This window comes from Cyprinodon tularosa, unplaced genomic scaffold (genome assembly GCF_016077235.1).
Source record: "Cyprinodon tularosa strain WSP-4 unplaced genomic scaffold, ASM1607723v1 ctg741, whole genome shotgun sequence".
NCBI lineage: Eukaryota > Metazoa > Chordata > Actinopteri > Cyprinodontiformes > Cyprinodontidae > Cyprinodon > Cyprinodon tularosa.
The window spans coordinates 825,307-845,348 of NW_024039498.1; the positions used below are offsets into that span (position 1 = coordinate 825,307).

At 41.6% G+C, this 20,042-nt stretch overlaps 1 protein-coding gene across 1 annotated transcript in view; it reads left to right on the forward strand.

Moving 5' to 3' along the window:
• The window catches only part of LOC119773099 (neural-cadherin-like), a 348,848-nt gene that overhangs the window by 311,175 nt on the left and 17,631 nt on the right, over window positions 1-20,042 (forward strand). Inside the window, exon 25 of the mRNA XM_038269917.1 lies at window positions 15,518-15,747. Coding sequence (XP_038125845.1) covers window positions 15,518-15,747 — 230 coding nt within the window. The remainder of the gene's footprint in view (window positions 1-15,517; window positions 15,748-20,042) is intronic.

Below are 20,042 nucleotides of genomic sequence, written 5' to 3' on the forward strand. Positions count from 1 at the left end.
ATACACATTTTTACAGAATTGGAAAACACAATGAATGTCTGTTTGCCCTCCTGCACATCATATTAAAACAAACAAAAAAATCCATCTTTTCTCATTTTCATACCTTTTTTGAAAATGCTCAAGGTAGATGCAAGGGGGGGCATTAAAGAGACACATGGCTCTGGAGTAGCTGACACCTGGATTACAGGCATTGCAAAAAAAAAAAAAAACTTTGGTGGGTGGAGACTCTCAGTCAGTCCAGAAGGTTCTGCTGAAAGTCCCCTTAGGAAGAACATGGATGTTTGTGTTTTTAGCGTCAAAAGACCTTTAAACCATTTCAAGGGTCTGAAAACTGAAGTTTTTGGTAAAATGCAACATTAACTACGGGACCTGTTTGGAAAACAAGGCCTGCTGGTAGCTTCATCTGGTCTGTTCCTGATTGACTGTGACATCATCCTGGAGAGAAATATCAGCTGTGCTGCTGCCATCAACATCTTTGTTTATAGATGTTGGAGATTGGGTTGTTTTTCAGTGTAGTCCTGTTTCTCTGACTGTGACTGACTGGATGTGCTCTCTTCCATCCTCTGACATGGGAGCTGGCTCAGAGCACGTCTGCCTGGCTGGGTGTTTCCTGGACGGGGCCGTGTGTGGAGCTGGTTTGCAGCTGCTTTTTGCATCTCTGCTTCTGTCTTCTTCTGTCGGCCTCAGCAGATGGCCGCTCACACTGAGTCTGGTTCTGCTGCAGGTTTCTTCCTGTTAAAAGGGAGTTTTTCCTCTCAATTATCGCTATAAGCATGCTTAGTATGAGGGTTTGCCTTTGAGTCAATGAGTCGATGCAATGAGTTGTTTTTTTCTCAGTTAGAAAACATTGAATGAATTTGACTGCATGATCTGGTTTAATTATAAAGTGCCTTGAGATGACACGTGTTGTGATTTGGCGCTATATAAACTAAATTGAAATTGAATTGGTACCGAGTCGTTATCTGGTCTCAGGCTACAGAATAGTACTAACTGCGGTTTGCATCCTCAGCTGCAACGTTTCAAAGTACAGAGAGGGATTTTTTTCCAGCCTGGTTATTAATTCCTCTCTCCTGACTCATGGGATATCAGCTGCTGTCGGCTCACACTCAGAAAAGCCTCTTTTCATTACTTATGCTTGCAAAATAATTAGTTGTGGATTTGCTCGGCTTGCACATTTCCCTCACATGATGAACAGCGTCCATCATTACCTGATGAAAAGCGCATCTCTCTCTGCCTAGAATTAAATTCGCTTTAGAGAAAGAGGACATGGCTGAAGGGTTTTTATGATTTCAGAGAAGGCATTAAAGAGGAGACGGAGAGGGTGGATGATGCTCTGGGAAGGCGAGAGCAGATAGAAAAGATTTCTTCATGTTCGGAAAACAAGAGGAAGAGCTTTATTCAACCTGAGACGGCGATGTGAAACGCTAAACACGTCAAAACAGAGTCAAATAATCCATGTGCTAAAAGGCTGCAGTAGAGTCAAAGGTTTATGTTTCCACCGTTTAATTTGCTCCCATCCAGCCAATCAGCAGCCAATCCCTGGCCTCTTTCAGCGCCACTGCTAGTAATGCAATTCTTATTTCAGGCCTTCATTGGTCATTGGACCGTTCTGTTGCAGGTGAGAGGCTCAGAGTGTCAGACATGTTTGGTCTGCAAAGAGAAAACTGTTTAAACTCCAGTTACCAGTTCAGAAAAATGGAAAAGTTGCCCTTAAAAAGCAGAATGTTGGAGTTGAAGGAAAAGTCTGGTCACATTCAGAATACAAAGTTGTGAAAGTACTTAAAGTATGAAATTATTACCTACTTTTCAATAAATAAGTGTTTTTAATTCAGAGTAATTTTCATTTGAATGTGCTTTACTGGAGTTTGTCAAAGACCACTACTGCCACCTACTGGTTTGTGACGTCACGGTACGGTATTGGCTGTTGATCAAGTCCCAGTGCTGTATCTGGTGTTTGTCACAACGCGCTATTATCCAAGTCATCTTGAAAACATTCTTCTTCCAAATGTTGGCTACATATTACGTGTTTTTTCTCTGGCCAGAAGTTTGATGGCAAATCCTCCCTCTTCAAGTTGGCAATCCAACAACGAACCCGTCCGTGGAGGATCAGGAATCGGAAAAGTTAAATAACTCTTTTTTTCACATCTTACCAGATGTATTCCAACATCCAACTGCCATGCATGTGGGTATTGTCAGTTTAAAGGGAAACGCCATTTTTTTATACATTGGCCCCTTGATTTTGTGTTATTACATCATGTTTTACTCTCCCATATAATTTTTATGTCATTTGGAGCTGTTCTGAAGATATTCCATTAGGTTATGTCCAAGTAACGTCTTCCTATGGACAAGTGACTTGAAGGCACAAACTAAACTGTTCATAATTTATTCTTCATGGTACGCCAGCATTCATAATATGTAGGAGAATCACTTTCCCTCAGACATCCCGGTTTTATTTTTTATATTTACATCTTTTAAAAACAAAGCGGAGTGTGTTTGACGTCATCCACGCGCACTGGGTACAGTTCATTCATCCGGTCCACTGAACTGCTGCTAGTTTTCCTCATATGCCTGGAAGATGTCTACAGCTGCTACCACAGATGATCTCGCTCTCCAAATGGAATTGAACGAGTCAGATTAGCTAGAATGAATAGAAGGGGTAGAGCTTAGCCGCCTGTGGCCCAGGCTGCCTGTTACGACTCCATACACGCGGTGCCTTGTTTTAAAAATATATAAATATAGAAAATATAACCGCAGTTTTCTGGGGGACAGTGATTGGCCTACATGTTATGAATGCTGGCGTGAGTAGAACGTGAAATCAAGGGCCCGATGTGAAAAAAAAAAAAAGGTTTTCCCCTTTAACTATAACTCTGGGGAATTTAAATGGTGAAGTCCTCTAGAAATCTTCAATAATTGTTGTTGATTGCAGATGTGTCTAGTAGTTCCAATTGATTCTGCTTGTAAAGCGGGGAGAATGGTGCTAGGCTTACCGCACCGTGACGTCACTGCCGGAAGATGGCAGGAGGGAGGGGTTACTATATTTGGGCATAAATGGACACTCCTAGACTCAGTAATTGTGATGAAATATTGTTTTTATTTTTTTAATAATTAACGTTAAATTCATTAGATCACTGCAAACTTATTAGCTTTAGGTATAAATAATGATAATTTCTTGCTGACCAGACTGGTCCTTTAAAGAGTCAGAGAGGATTCTGGGATACAGAGAGTTTCAGCATGTGTGCACAGGTGTGTGTGCACAGACAGTATTTCACCGTACCCATTTCCAGGATTTTTTTTTCCCTTGTGAAGCTTTGGAGTAAACACTCATTGATTTTCAGTCCCGGGGATTATGGAAATATTCTACTTATAGCATTACTTACACCCTCCTCGACATTCTAAATCCCATTGAAGAACAAATGTGGAACGCAATGAGGAAAAGAGGCTGAGTTCAATCTGCCCGACTCAGATTAAGGCTTTCTCTCCCACTCTCTCTCTCTCCCTTCCTCTTTCTGTCTCTCTCTCTCTCTCTCTCTCCCTCCATCACTATCTCTCTCTTGCTCTTTCCCTCCCCCCCTCTCTTTTCCAGCATTGATGGAGAGGTAAAGGTCTAATAAACAAAAAGTCCTTGAAATGTCCAGGCCTCCCAAGCAGTGAGCAGCAGAGCCGCAGTCATGCTTTCATTCAGCGAGCTGATGCCATATTACGCCATGGGCAGTTTCTAAAGATGTTTCTTTGCTCAAACTTTTTTTTTGCAACAGAATATGAGATTGAAGAATCTGAAGGGACCAACTTTCTTCTATTTTTTCTTTTTTTTTTTTACCTCCAGGGTCCATCTATTATGACCTGAATTCAAAGAATCAAATCAAGCTCTGTTGGAATATTAACTGGGATTCACTTTATTTACTTCAACCAAGTCCAAACCAGCACAGAGTTCTTGTCTTTGAAGAGCATCACTGCTAAGCTAGCTGGAGTTTTTAATTCATTCGATCCACCAGATGGACTATGTATTAAAATGACACCCTTCACACAAGGGTGGATTCACCATTAGACAAAATTATGCAGTTGCCTAGGGCCCAAAGTCCCTAGGGGCCCCATAAAACTCAATTAAAACAACTATTCCTTATTTTTGCACATTATGTTTTTAATAAAAATCCTTTCGATAGAATGCCATCAGAATGCTTATAATATTAACAAAGTTGAGGAGATTGTTTTTCAACTTTTTTTGGAACTTCAGCTCCATCTTCACCTGCGTATCGATGCTCCCTCAGTGCTGCTCTTCTCAAAAAAATCCACTGTGACCTCAGAGCGTCGATCCATCTCTGAATTGGTCATGTGACCCAGAACGCTTTTTCCCATCAGTCTAAACTCCCATTAAACACCAGAGCAACTAAGCTAACAGCTGTTAGCTCTGGCCCTTCAGCTGATCCTGTTTCTGATTCTCTGATGGAGGATTTCATCCAGTGGGGGAATGTTTCCTCGTCTTTACCAGGAACTCCAGGACTTCTAGACCTGCTGGTCCAAACTGCTCTGATACCAGAACCAGAACACAGACTGGGTCATTTATAGACAGAGCAGTTCTGCCAGTGGCCTGCAAGGGGAGCCAAACCTACAAAACTACAAAGCTCTAGCGCCCCTAGTGGCTTAAAGAAACACATGTCTGATTAAAATTACTTTTCTTTATTTTGTCTGAAGGTCATAAAGGTAATACCTTAAAGATGAACTCCTCCTTGCCCCAAGTGGCACACTGCCGCTAGCTCACTCTCCTTCTGTATATTTGTCAGCTGGTTGCAAGGTCTGCTAATGCAAATCAAACCCAACATTCAACTTTCCAGTTCAGATGGTTAGTGGCCAGCTCAGCAGCTTCTGTTCTCCTTCACCTCTTTAAATCAGCATCAAAGTCTAAAGCTCGAAGAACATTATCCTCATTTTGCTTCTACGTGGTTTTATTTTTAGCTTGAATCTAAGAGAATAAGTCAATTCTCCACTCTACATTGGAGCTGCTAGGATCTGTTTACTTCGAGGCTCTGTCTCACCTGATTCAATTCAATTCAGTTTATTTTTAAAGCGCCAATTCACAACACACATAATCTCAAGGTACAAGGTACAGTCAGATTGATTCAAAGTTTTCTATTTGAGGAAAACCAGTTGATTGCATCGACTCATTGACTCAAAGGTAATCCCTCACACTAAACATACTTGTAGTGACAGTGGAGAGGAAAAACTCCCTTTTAACAGGAAGAACCAGGCTCAGTGTTAGCCGCCATCTGCCTAGGCTGACTGGGGTTCGAGGACACAGAAGCAGAGATAGAAAAACAATCAGAGATAGAAAGGAATTTGTCTGAGCTCCGAGCCTGCTCCCATGTCAGAGGAAGGAAGAAAAGATGTCCGCCTGATATTCCTATTGGTGCAGATCCTGTTGTGTTGATGTTGGCATGGTAACCAAAAGTAAATATTTATAAATTTTTGACTTGTCAGAATTTGTAAAACAAATATTTATATCCTAGGTATGTTTTTCTCAGTCAAATTAATTATTTTATTCTGCACCAACCTTCTGCATATGGATTTGATAAAGTGATGTAGCTATGACCTTTAAGCTTAAAAAATAAAAGCTATATAATTGTTCATACATTTTCCTCATGTGGAACTAAATGTAGAACATTTGTTGGATTTTCTGAAAGAGGGAATTGAAAAGACAGCGGACAGTTATTCTGACTGACTGTCCTCCAGCTCCAGACCAAAGCCTCTCTTAGTTATTTTCATTTCACCTGTCAGTCCTGAAAGCTTGAAGAAGAACATCAGAATATAGTCTGAAATCTGAGTTGAACTGCAGGCACAGATGCAGAGCTCAACAAAACCAATAAAGGAGCATATTCCAGTCAACATATGGGTAAATGTTTGTATGGATCTCCCTCCAAGAACCTAGTTTTGAGTTTGATGTAGAAGCTGGTGAAGTGGGATAAAAACACAGGAAACTTCAGCTTAAATGCAGCAGAAGGTCCATATTGGGAAAGTCTGTTTGATATTTTCTGTGGTGTGTGAAACAGATCGTGTGAAGCAGCAGCGCAGCTTGCAGGCATTGCTTTGTTTCTCACAAACACAGTTAGTCTTCCAGTTCTACCTTGAAATTAATTCAGAAGGAAAGGTTGGAGGATAAAGAGCAAAGTGTGCAGAAATGGCTGAGATGGGAGCTGGGTGGGTCCGACATGATTCTGATTCTAAACACAGTTCATCTCCAGTTTTCCCATTACTTTAGTAACCAGTGATTGTTATTGACCCAGCCTTGTAGGAGGTGACCCTGCCTCCATCTCTGCAGCTTCAGCTGATTCCTCTCAGCAGCACAGGATTTTAATAGCGAGTCAGTTGAGGAGAAGCAGTTTAATGAATGTCTGAAGTGGTTCTTCCCCACACAGGCAGAAACAGCCAGGAGTACGTACGGCGGCGGCAGGGCGCCATTTTTACAATCAATGCTTGTAATCCGAACCAGACCTAAGAAATTTAAAGAGGTCATTTTAAATACCTGCACTGTCGCTGCAGGCATGCTTGGCATGAGGAAGTCACCTGGTTTTCCTTAGATAGAAAACTCTGAACCAATCCGTCTGTATGATCTGTTGAATTGTCTCTGTAAAGTGACCTGAGATGACATGATGTGAACTGGAGCTATAGAAGTAAAAAGAATGTTAAAGCCGGGCATACACTGTAGGATTTTTCTCAATTGTTGCATGCAGCTACAGCTCTCACTGTACGAAGAAACCACAGGGGAGAAAAGTTTACAGCTAATGATGTTTGTTCTCACACTTTGCGACCCGACGCTGATGCGATCTACCTGCTCACACTGTACGTCTAAAAACCATGTGGGACTCAGCTCCGCAGTGAGATGGCGCTACTTGAACTTGTCTATCCCGAACCCAAACGAGTAGAAGAGGAAATACGCTTCCTTGGCAATTTCAGTAAATAGAAAAGGCGACGATGACAAACATATGGCTGAGCAAACGTGGCTACTACAGTCTGTCAATTTCTTCTTTCAAAAGAACTCCATTCCACTCGCACCCCCGCCATGCTTCTGTTTTCGTCTGAGAGGAAGAAGAAGTATCCTTGTTTTCCCACTGAGCGGTTTGTCCACGACCACTTTTCCAGGGTTCCCGCGGGTCCTTAAAAAGTCTTAAATGGCATTGAATTCTTCAAAAGAAAATTAAGGCCTTAATTGGCATTAAAATGTCTTAAATCAGTATTGTAGGTCTTAATTTTTAAGACATCATAAATAGGATTATTTTTATTGTGATTTTTTTTTGTAATCTAAATAAAACATTAAAATTGACTTTTTTTTTTTTTGTTTAAAAAAATAAAGGCTCGCCATTATTGGTTCCGTCCTGATAGCGGAACCAATAAAAGCGTTGTTGCGGCCGGGACATTTGGGAGATGCGCCATTTACTTTTTGTCTGGAAAATATGAGCAAGTGTAAATGTAACGAAAATTGTCTCCAGCCAAGAGTTTTCTCCATGGCTAAAACCAGGGAACATACCTGAGGCTCAGTGGATTTTGTGCAAGAAGTCATTCAAGCTCAGAACGATGGGAATTAAGGCAGTGGAGTCGCACATGCGAAGCACGAAACACAAAGCGTCAAAATTGAGTTACAGAGAAACAGCCGGTATTTCTCAGTTTTGTTCCACCCTTGTCTCTGCAACGCCTCCACTTATCACCAAATCAAACATACTAAGAAAATCATACAAAGAAAAATATCTGCAAAAAAGACTTAGCACTGGTTATGTTGTGGCTTTAAAACTGATTTGTTTTGTTCCCTGCTAAAACAAAGTTTGCCAATTCAGTTAAATAATTGTTAAAATATATCTGTCATTTGTGTTTTTGTAGCTGTCTTCCTGTATGGGAAGCTTTTCAAAATTTGAAACATTAGTGCAGTGGTTTATGTTAAAGTGAACCTTTGGGTTAAGTTTGTCTCACACAAGTGGAGAATCGGCCTGGAATGTATGCCCGGCTTTAGGTGCTCAGTCCACAGACCTCAGGTTTAGGTTCAGGATTAGATTCAGGTTTATATTTAGGGTTATGTTCAGGTTTCCTCCAAAACTTCTGATGCAAACATTTTTTACAGAACCTTAATGGTGAAAACATAGATGATCAACTATACAAAGATCAGTGTTAAAATATCAAACAGCTTTCAGGGGTCATTCATTTAGAAAATAAAATAAAATCAGAGCATAAATGAAATATTTCCTTTAGTATTGAAATTATAGGACTGTACTGCCACAGCAGTACAGTACACCTTAACAAGCGGAAACTGTCCATAGTCAGGGCAACATTTTCAGCTTTTCTCTGAGCATCACATCTAACATTCAACTCTATCAGCTGGAGAACATTTAAAAGCGTTTTATTCAATCCACAGGTTGAGATGTTTTGATAGTGGGCTTTTTATAGATTACCACTTGACTTAAATAAAAGTATAAAAAGACTGGTAAAATTAAAAGCACAGAAGAAGTCATTTACTTAAATAAAAGTGATAAAGATCTGGTTCTGCATTGTACAAAATAAAATGAAGTTTTTGGCATGAATGAGGGTAATTTACTAAAACCTCTGTTCTTCTAAAACGGTTCAATGCAGAGAAAATGAATTGATTTGCCTCCTTTTCACAGTGATAGAAAAACAAAAGTAAAATATTAGAGATTCGTTTTGTTTTTGTTCTAAATCCAAATGTCAGACAGGCAGGGCCAGTTTTAGGAAATGTGGGGCCCTAAGACAACACATAAAACAGACCTATTCTACAGATACAGACATTTTAATAGAATAGACATACATTATTTGTTCTAGGTTTTGTCGCTCTCTTTTTGTTCCTTTTCTTGTTGTTTTCCTCTCTGTTTTGTACCCAGTTGACTTTTCATGCTGTCTCAAGAGCAATCAAAAAGCACTAAGCTCACTTAGCTGATTGCTCCTTCCTGTGTTTCCAAAAAGGCAAAAGTAAATAACCAAGTCCTTCTTTTCACTGTAGACAAGCCATGATCTGCTAATCTGTTAACCATTTTTCATTTGGGTCAAATAATAGCTGCATGAATATCGCTGCAAGTCTCCAGTAGCAGAAAAAAAAGTCGCTAGATTTGGCGCTATGCGCATTTCTGAATAAAAACTGCTAGAGTGGTCTGAAAAGTGGCTAAATATAGCAACAAAAGCGCTGAGTTGGCAACACTGCTCTTTTGCATCGTTTGTTTTCAAATGGTTTGCTGCTGTCTGTTTGGACCTTTCTGAACATGTGCAGCAAATGGACTGATCCAATATGGTGGACACTGAAGGGGGGGCTGATACACACTTATTATTATAAGCGTTCTGATGGCATTTTAGCGAAAGAATTTTTATCAAAAACATAATTAATGTGCACAAATAGGGAATAGTTGTATTAACCATTATGGCTGAATCCTTCAGAGCTCTGGGATTTATCACAGTATTAAGGCTGATGAACATTTTAAACAGAAATCATGGGATAGATGTGTTTCTCAGCCTCCCCTCTCCATCCATGTCTACATCAGAGTGTTTGTCTAGATTTTTTGTTTCAGCTGATCCATCAGGTTCTTCTCATAGACACAATGAGTTTGGAAAAAGTAAAGAGCAGAAAGATATTTGTGTTTAAATGCAAGAAGTAAAAATACCTCAGAAAAAGAAAGAAATGACTTCAGTACAGTAACAGTATTAACACTCAGTGCCTCGACACATCTGCTTCTTTCATCTAATGAAACTTTCTGCTTCAGCCTGACTGTTTAATCAATCCACTTCTCACTGTGGTACACAGCAATGGAGGGGATATTTATTTCTTCTCCCACCTGCTTGTGTAAATGCTAAAGCCAGAGGCAGGAGGGCGTCCAGCGCAGCTCCAATAAGCCTCTGGGAAGGAGAAAGCAGTGGTGTGTTGTGAGCTTGGATCAAAGCCAGGTGCAAAGGCTGACATTCTGCATTAGGAGTTACAATCCTTCCTCCAGCCCTCCTGACTCTGTCTTCCATGTCGTTGTTTCTCCCCGTGGACCCACTGATGGGAGCTGACATTTGCCTCAGTCTCTCTGCCTCTATCCTGTTCTCAGCTCCCGGTCTGGTCTGCTGATGTTCGGGCTCGTCTTCCTCCCTTCACTTGCTCACCTCATCATCCTCCTTTCCATTCACAGCACAGCTGATCCTGCTGCTGGAGAACAAACACCAACATTAGTGGTATATGGAGCAGCATTCAGGACGTCAATGATGAGTCTGCTCAAGATGTGTGTCCACTAGTGATGGGTCCATCGGTGCATGCGTCGAGCCCATAGAGCAAAACACTGTATCGTATGTTGTTTCAAGAAAGTCATGCACCCGATACAGGAGTTCTTTCTAACTGCTTTAAACACTAATCTGTGTTAAAAAGGTATCTGTAAACATAATGCATCTCCTAAAGAAATGTCTCTGCTTTTGCGGTTTGTTTTTAGAATTATCAAGAATTGTGGAGTAGCCTAGAAGGAATAGGAATGTTACAGCCATTGAGTTTTTATTGGCTGCATCTACAAATATTAAATTAATTAATTTTAAATTTGAACATAGATATGAAATAATACAATATAACCTACAATAACTTAAATGATATCATTTTATTAGGTCATCAAATCAATTCAGTTTAGTCAGTCAAATCAGCTGCCTGTAGTGTCTTTAATGGTCCAGCAGGTGTCTTCCATTCGTCACCATCTCTAATCCTGAGAAGGTGATAAGCGTTCCTTAAATCGAGCTTAGTGAAGACAGTAGCCCCTTGTACTGGTTCGAAGGCTGATTCTAGTAACGGAAGTGGGTACTTATTTTTAACTGTTATTTGGTTAAGGCCTCTGTAGTCGATACAAGGTCTTAGAGAACCATCCTTTTTACCCACAAAAAAGAAACCAGCTCCCAACGGAGAAGAAGAGGGACGGATTATTCCAGCAGCTAAGGACTTATTAATATATTTTTCCATAGTTTCACGTTCTGGCTTGGAAATATTGTAAAGTTTACTGCTGGGTAGAGGAGCTCCTGGTAATAGCTTGATTGCACAGTCATATGGTCTGTGGGGTGGAAGGGACGTAGCACTGACCTTACTGAAGACAGGAGCCAGATCATGGTACTCGGAAGGGACAGAAGTAAGATCAGGAGAGTCCATCTCCCCCCCGCCTCTAGGAGACCTCACAGCGGGAGCTGCAGAACGAAGGCACGTTTCGTGACATGAGGTCGACCATGACTCAATATGGCTTTCAACCCAGTTGATATGGGGATTATGTCGTTCAGCCATTCAAAACCAAGCACCAAGGGAGAACATGCAGAGGGAAGAACAAAAAATGTCAAAGTTTCACGATGGTTACCTGAGATTAACAGCTCGAGGGGTTGTGTTTGGTGGGTAACCTGGTGGAGTCTCTTCCCATCGATTGCGGAGACACTAAGAGGCTGGGTTAGAGGAATGGTTTCGATTTGTAGCTGCTGAACCAGGTAGGAGTCTATCAAATTACGTTCACAGCCTGAGTCGATAAAGGCAGATAACGTTAGGTTCTGGTCTGCGAAAAACAAGTTGGCTGGGAGCATAAGATGAGGAGATTTCTCAGAATTCAAATGGCCCGTCAGACTCCTCAGATCCTCTGACGGGCCCCGGCTTTTGACTTAGCTGGGCATGAAGCGATGAAATGGCCAGTCTCACCACAGTAGATGCATAACTTGCCTCTGAAGCGTCTTAGCCTTTCCTCAGGAGTTAGCCTCGTATGTCCAACCTGCATGGGTTCGGCTTCCGTCTCCACTGCGTGAGAGACCTGAACTAGCAAAGAGAGCGACTGGGTTTTAGACCTCGGCTTGGAAACGGGTTCTGTGGGACCAGAAAAAACTGTTGCATTATTAGATGCAGGGGCTGACACAGAAAAACTTTGATTCCTTTGTCTAGAACTGTTTCTAGCTCGGATTCTGTTATCCAACCTAATTGTCAGGCGGATTAATTCCTCTATAATTGCTGGTTCGTCGAGGGTTGCAAGTTCATCTTTAATATTGTCATTTAAAGCCTTGAAATATGCACTTTTGAGAGCACATTGATTCCATCTGGAAGCTGCAGCTTTGACCTGGAAGTTGATGGAGAAATCCACTACAGAGGAATTTCCCTGTCTTAGAGTCAAAAGAGCACGAGAGTCAATTGTTTGGTCAGACTCTTGGTTAAACACCTGGGAAAACTCAGAAACAAAATCGGAAAAATCACATCTGAGGCTGTCTTCGGAGGCAAACCTTGCCTCCGCCCACTCTAGGGCTCGTCCGGTTAGTTGGGACAGAATAAAAGTTATCTTTTTCTCATCGGTTGGAAAACTGCCAGGAGAGTTCTAAAAAATTAGACGGCACTGAAACAAAAATCCTTTACAGTCTTTCATATTATCTGAAAACTTTTCAGGAAGACTAGGGCGGAACTCAGGTGATGACGTCACAGCCGGTGACCTCGGAGGCGGAAGTGGATCCGGAACTTGGCGTGCCGCCGACGTGGCGTTAGCACTGCTCATGTACAGGTGCTGGTCATAAAATTAGAATATCATGAAAAAGTAGATTGATTTCAGTAATTCCATTTAAAAAGTGAAACTTGTATATTATATTCATACATTACATACAAACTCATATATTTCAGATGTTTATTTTGTTTAATTTTGATGATTACAAATGACAACAAATGAAAATCTCAAATTCATCATATCAGAAAATTAGAATATTACTGAAGACCAATAAAAACAAAGGATTTATAGAAATGTTGGCCAACTGAAAAGTATGAACATGAAAAGTATGAGCATGTACAGCACTCAGTATTTAGTTGGGCCTCCTTTGGCCTGTATTACTGCAGCAATGCGGCGTGGCATGGAGTCGATCAGTCTGTGGCACTGCTCAGGTGTTATGATAGCCCAGGTTGCTCTAATAGTGGCTTTTAGCTCTTCTGAATTGTTGGGTCTGGTGTATTGCATCTTCTTCTTCACAATACCCCATAGATTTTCTATGGGGTTAAGGTCAGGAGAGTTTGCTGGCCAATTAAGAACAGGGATACCATGGTCCTTCAACCAGGTACTGGTAGCTTTGGCACTGTGTGCAGGTGCCAAGTCCTGTTGGAAAATGAAATCTGCATCTCCAAAAAGTTGGTCAGCTGCAGGAAGCATGAAGTGCTCTAAAACTTCCTGGTATGTGGCTGCGTTGACCCTGGACCTCAGAAAACACAATGGACCAACACCAGCAGATGACATGGCACCCCAAACCATCACTGACTGTGGAAACTTTACACTGGACTTCAAGCAACGTGGATGAAGTGCCTCTCTTCTTTTCCTCCAGACTCTGGGACCTTGATTTCCAAAGGAAATGCAAAATTTACTTTCATCAGAGAACATGACTTTGGACCACTCACCAGCAGTCCAGTCCTGTTTCTCTTTAGACGCTTCTGACGCTGTCTGTGGTTCAAGAGTGGCTTGACACAAGGAATGCGACAGCAGAAACCCATGTCTTTCATACGTCTGTGTGTGGTGGTTCTTGAAGAACTCACTCCAGCTGCAGTCCACTCTTTGTGAATCTCCCCCACATTTTTGAAGGGGTTTTGTTTCACAATCCTCTCCAGGGTGCGGTTATCTCTCTTGCTTGTACACTTTTTTCGACCACATCTTTTCCTTCCCTTCGCCTCTCTATTAATGTGCTTGGACACTGAGCTCTGTGAACAGCCAGCCTCTTTAGCGATGACCTTTTGTGTCTTGCCCTCCTTGTGCAAGGTGTCGATGGTCGTCTTTTGGACAACTGTCAAGTCAGCAGTCTTCCCCATGATTGTGTAGCCTATAGAACTAGACTGAAAGACCATTTAAAGGCTTTTGCAGGTGGTTTGAGTTAATTAGCTGATTAGAGTGTGGCACCAGGGGCCATCAATTTTGAACCTTTTCACAATATTCTAATTTTCTGATATGATGAATTTGAGATTTTCATTTGTTGTCATTTGTAATCATCAAAATTAAACAAAATAAACATCTGAAATATATGAGTTTGTATGTAATGTATGAATATAATATACAAGTTTCACTTTTTAAATGGAATTACTGAAATCAATCTACTTTTTCATGATATTCTAATTTTATGACCAGCACCTGTAGTTAGCATAGCTCTGAAGCATTTGGTTATTGCAATTGACCTTGGCATATAACTCACAGAGGGCTTGAGTTTGTCCTTGGATTTGAGCGTCTTGCTCCTCCAGCCTACGATGGAGGTGGTCTGCTGGGCCTTGTGTTTGGCCGCAGTGTTCTGTCATGATGGGTTCAGAAAAGCTCAATATGCAGAACACAACGGAGACTGATGAAAAGTTTAACAAGGTTTATTAAAGCACAAGCACATGAATCATAACACTGGAACTGGTTCAGGACGGGGGGCAGGTTCACTGGAGTCTGTAAGGATGACAGGTTAGTTAGCTCTGGGACTGAAGAGTTTGAGAGTTTCTGAAGAATACCTTGAGGAGTCCGGGTTTCACTTTGAGAGAGGAACTGTTGGGTCCAGAGACTGTTTAGATCAGCAGAGTCCAATAACCGCTTCAGCATCTTACTTCTGACTTGAGGGCAGACCTTGGTTTGGGTTTCCAGCTCTTAGCCAAGAGCTGCAGGGGAATCCAGAGAAGAGTCTTCAGGTTTTGCTCAGAGGGCAGGCTCGGCAGGTTAAGCTCATCCAGAGCTTCCAAGGGAAACAGGATTCCTGTGAAGCAGAGACAAGGAGGAGTTAGAATCTAATCTCAACAGAGATAGCTAGATTCTCAGGTGTTTGCTAGGCTCAGGTGCTAACCAAACTGGATCAACACTGTGGCGTTGAGGCAAAGTCTGAAGGCAGGTTACATACTGGAGGATCCACTGATGACGAGATGTGCCTCAGGTGTGTTGGAAGGCTCAGCTCAGGAGGATCCGCGGCGCACTCTGCTGGAGAGAGGTGGTACAGCTCCAGATCCCAGCAGGCATGAGGGTAAAAAGAGCAGGTCCCAGAGTTCTCATGCACCTTGCTCTTCTAACTGGTCCATCTTCACGAGTCGCTTTTTGACGATTGTCATACAAACAAAACAAGCCGGTAAGGAACCAAACAGGAAATAAGCATAGTGTAGAGCGGATTTAGATTTGACCAATCAGAGGCCTCCTGTCTGCCGTCACCGACAATTTTGGAGAGGTGCAGCATAGTGTCTGTGGAAGGGGGCGGGGGCACATTTATTTATCATTCTAAACAATTTTATAAAGATGGTTTGAACTCATTTAAAACTTCTTTTAGATGATTTTTTATTGATCTAAATTATATCTTAAATGTGTTTTCATGTCTGCCGTTTTGGTTTGGAATTTTCTGAATCCTGCTGCCATCCTTAGCCTGATCTACCGATATACATTTATTAGTATTTTTAACGTTTTTACCACTGCTATGAAGAGATGATCTGTCTCATCTGATCCTGTTTGAAAACCCTACAAAAATCTGTATAGGGAAATAAATCTGTACCTCGTATGACCTCCTATGCACCTCCTTTTCTCTTGTTCAGACATCACTGCGAAGGAGTTCATTGAACTGAGGGGGAAGCAGCGCAGCCGTTACGAGCTCTTGGTGGACTTCCTGTCTGAGATGCTCTCTGTTCCACCTGATGAAGTTAACATCTTCAGCCTGATGGATGTGAAGGAGCGAATGCTGGATGTTCGCTTTGCTGTCAGCGCTGGCCCCTCCTTCCTCCAGCCTGAGAAAATGCATGGTTATCTGGCTGCTCACAAACAAAAGGTAGGTTGCTTTTTGTGTCCTGTAGCCTTTCATCCTCACTGGCACTCCTGGTAAACACAATAAAGTCTTGTCAGAATGATTGTTTTCTCTGAGTCTTTGCTCTCCCTGGGCTGACGGCGCTGCCACCTGAGTGGCACTCACCTAATCAAGGCTACTGGTCAGAGTAAGTGCACTTTCCCCATGTAGGTGGGGGTGTAGTGAGTCTTAAAACATGGCTGTGCTCCATGTAGCTGCTTTTTATTAAGAGCAGCAGCTGTAGCTTAAGCTCGTAAAGTACTTATAACTCCCCTTAAAGGTCCAAAGGTCTGTCAACACCCTATTTTTACGGTCCTGTATCATTCTGACTAACATATGGTATTTCCTTTGCTTTCTGAATGAAATGCAATGGAAACATGTAGTCAGAAATAAGCTGTGTTTTGGGGAGAAATGTAAAGTCATGGTTAGGTTGGGATGCAGGATCATTTAGGTGAAGCATAAAGAGTTGATGGAGGACTAAACAACAGTCTCTGATCCTCAGCTAAGATCCATACAGCTGCTCCTCCAGCAGCGCGAGCTTTATCAAAAAGGAAAGTTTTAAGCCTAGCCTTAAAAGTAGACAGGGTGTCTGCCTCACGGACCAAAACTGGTAGTTGGTTCCACAGGAGAGGAGCCTGATAACTGAAAGATCTGACTCCCATTCTACTTTTAGAAATTCTAGGAACCACTAGTAAAGCTGCAGATTGAAGGCGAAGTGCTCTGTTAGGAACATAAGGAACAATCAGATCTCTGAAATCAGATGGAGCTTGGTTATTTAGCTAAGAAACATTAGCACTGCCAGCACTGTTATGAAAATCTGTTATCCTTGTGGTGAACAGGACAAGAAAGAAACATAAAGCTTATCAATATCTCAGCCACTATGGTGATAGTATGCAGCATGTGAAGCATGCAGCATTTGGCTTCATCTATTTTCTAACGAGAACATCATCTCTTCTCTGACTTCATTTCCAGTGAGTATGCTTATCAGAAGGATTAATTTATAGTTCCACCCATGACTGTTAGGGAAAATGTTAAAGACATGATGATGTAAACAGATTACAGTGTAATAGCATTTGACTTGATTGAAAAAACTCCACTGAGAGCTACATAAATGGGAAATTGGGAAAAATAGGACTGTATAAATGCAGAGTCCATTCTGATCTGTGTTAGAGCAGCACTACAGAGTGAAGAAAACTGTTTCTTAAGTATAAAACAGCAGGAGTACAAAAGTTCAGCTCCGTCTGAGAATGGCAGCACTGCAAGAACAACTCTTTCAGCCAGAGAGCAGCAGGTACTTCTCCCTGAGGGTTTGTCTCAGACCACTTTAACCTGTCTGGATGACCTAGATCTGCTGCACAGCACATAGAGTCTGCATCCATCAAATGATCTGTACCTTCAAAGACATGCATCTTGAAGATCATTAAGAGCCATTGATATCAATGGGTCTTTGTAATTTAAGTCTTTTTTTTTCAGATTGTAATTATGCTAGAACACCATCTCCATGTTTGCCCCCTCCCGGAGGCGTGACCATGCTGCGCCTGCCCAGTCATAAAATGGGAGGCACCCAAACAGGGAGAGGAGGACAGGTGTCTTACTCTGGGTTGGAATAAATGCCAGAAAAGAACAAATATTTCATATAAAAGGTGATATTTCATCATAAATATGCTTAAAGTTGACTTTGGAAGGCTTCAAAGATCAGGACATGAACCCTTTAACATATGTAGATGGTCAGCAGCAGCTGCAGAGATCAGATGGTTTTTCTTCATTTGGTCTTTGAAACATAAACAATTCTCTATGGTATCATTGATCAGGTATCATTGATCAGGGCAGCAGGAAGTACAGGGGGTGCTGTGAAAATGTGTTGCTTTTTTGGTTAAAATACCTATGAGCCTATATAACTATCTAAAATACAATGAAAAACAAGTAAATAGATTGATAATCAATATTTTATTGTCATATTCACTACAGTGCACGCAACCAGGGAATCACGCAATCATCAGTGGTCAGGTGAATATATGCACTATTAATTAAACTTCATAATAACACTAAAACAACGCAGATTTGGTCAGCTGGAGTGAACCTGACTCACTGTGTTTATATCACGCCGGACTCTTAGCTCCAAAATCCTTTTACGCAAAGCACAAGGAAATGATTATATTAGTACGCTCTTTAAACACTATTGAACAGTTCTCCACTACACAAAGATCACAAGATCATAATAAAACTCTAAAATACTATGGTTACGTTAAGCTGCACAAATAGATATGAAAGTGCGTGGCAGCATCATGTTCTAACTTTGAGCTACAGGCAGGGTGCCATGGTTACAGGGGTCCAAATGTTGAGGTGTGCTCAGAGGTCATGGAGATAAAGTCTGTAATGAGCGGACCAATCTGAAATGCGTCTCTGTTGCATATTTCCTCCTCGTTTCTGTCATTAGACTATGTAAATTTACTACTCTGCTGCCGTGAGGGGGATACCTCTTTACTGTCATGATTATATTCAAGGTCTGACCCAAAATGCAGAAGACCAAACAGACAGACCAGGGAAAAGTTTAAACAGGTTTATTTGGAATAATGTGATTAATCCAGTGCTGCTCTGAACACTGTCAAGCTGGAACTGGAAGGTGAGGGGAAGACACTGCGGTTAGTTCAGGCTCAGTGGGAAATTTGAATCTTTGTTTTTGAATAGGAGGAAAAGGGTGCAGACTCACTTTTCCGGGAAAAGGTGTCCTTTATGGAATCCAGTCTGTGAGGATTGTCCTGTTTGGTGATGGGCGGACTGGGTTACTCAGACTGCGGTTGTTCCTTGGTGAATGGAGAAGCTGACTGCCACTCAGATTTCCTGCAGTATTTGAATGGGCTATGGTGCACACCAAGCAAAGGTTTCCTTTGCTTGGTGTGCACCATCCAGTTTGCAGGATGACATCCCTGTATTGGCAAACACTCTGGCGTCAAGGTAGTGGCAGTCAGCAGGTTAAGAACACTCCACAGGTAATGAGGCAATGAGCTGCAGGTGTGCAGGGAGACCCAATGAGGACGGGGCACCACCTGGTGGAGGAGGAGAGGAAACACAAAAACAGACCACACAAACTGGATTCCTGACATTTACTCAGCGACCTCTGGCTTGCTTGATGTTGCCTTGACAACGTAGTGTTTTGAACTTGTGTTGTTTAGGCCCTAAAATAAATAAATCAAAATCAAAATACACTAAACAGTAAAGTAAAAAAGTCAATATCATTTCCCAAAATATCCATAAGAAATTTCAAAATTGTGCAAAGTATTTTTAATACAGTTTCTCCTTCTCGCCTCTAGGGGGCGCTGCAGCACCCCACCATCCCCGCCCCCTGTGACCATGTCATTGATCATGCATAAAAGAAGGTTAAGAGAAGGGCTTAAAAATGAAATTATTTTTCAATTGTTCCATTCAGAACGGTTCAGGTATGTTTAACGTTCTCGTTCTTGTGTTCCGCCACCAACATAATCGGTCCTGAACCGGTTTGAAATACAAAATACCATTGCTTCTTATTGCTCCGGCTGAAAAAGGTCTACCGTTAACCATGACTAGCTCTAAGCGCGCCTTTTTGAGGACTTCAGGGGTTAATGCCACTTGAACCTGTTTGTGTTTTTTCACTATCCGCAGCTGGCCTCTTGTTATGATCTTGGTGCTCTTTTAGTGACTTCTCGTGCAACTCTGTTCAACTGTTCCCGAACAGTTTAAGACCATTTAGTTTTAATTTCTGTTTCCGTTCCTAGTAAAATTCCGTTTGTTTCCAGTTTTCTTTTCCATTCCTTGAACCGGTTCGTAGTCCTGGTAAAGAGGAAGGAAAAATATGGCTAAATATGACTATGACTATTGTCGAAATCCTCTGCTGTGTTAAACTGGAGAAAAAAATACAAATTTGACATATTTGCAAGTTTTGTGCATTTTAATTAAAGGTTAGGGTTTATTGAGAAATCAGTCCTGTTATAGTTTTCTAAAATCAAACTTTTTCAAAGCTTCGCTGGTCGACTTGATGTTTCATCAAAGCACAGAAGGCTTTAGGCGGTCATCTCATCTACATTCCTTAATTTTCTGTGTTCAGAAATGTCAGATGAAGTTCCTCGCTACCATGTTTGCTCCCACCTCAGCTGCTCTGTGATTCAGCCTCCTGATCAGACAGTTTCTTACGCTGCGGAGCTAAAGCTGAATAGATAAGGGAGTCTTTGCATCACTTAAAGCTCTGCTTGTCACAAACTGAATGAAAAACTAGGGTTTTAATACATCTGCTGATGACAGATCTG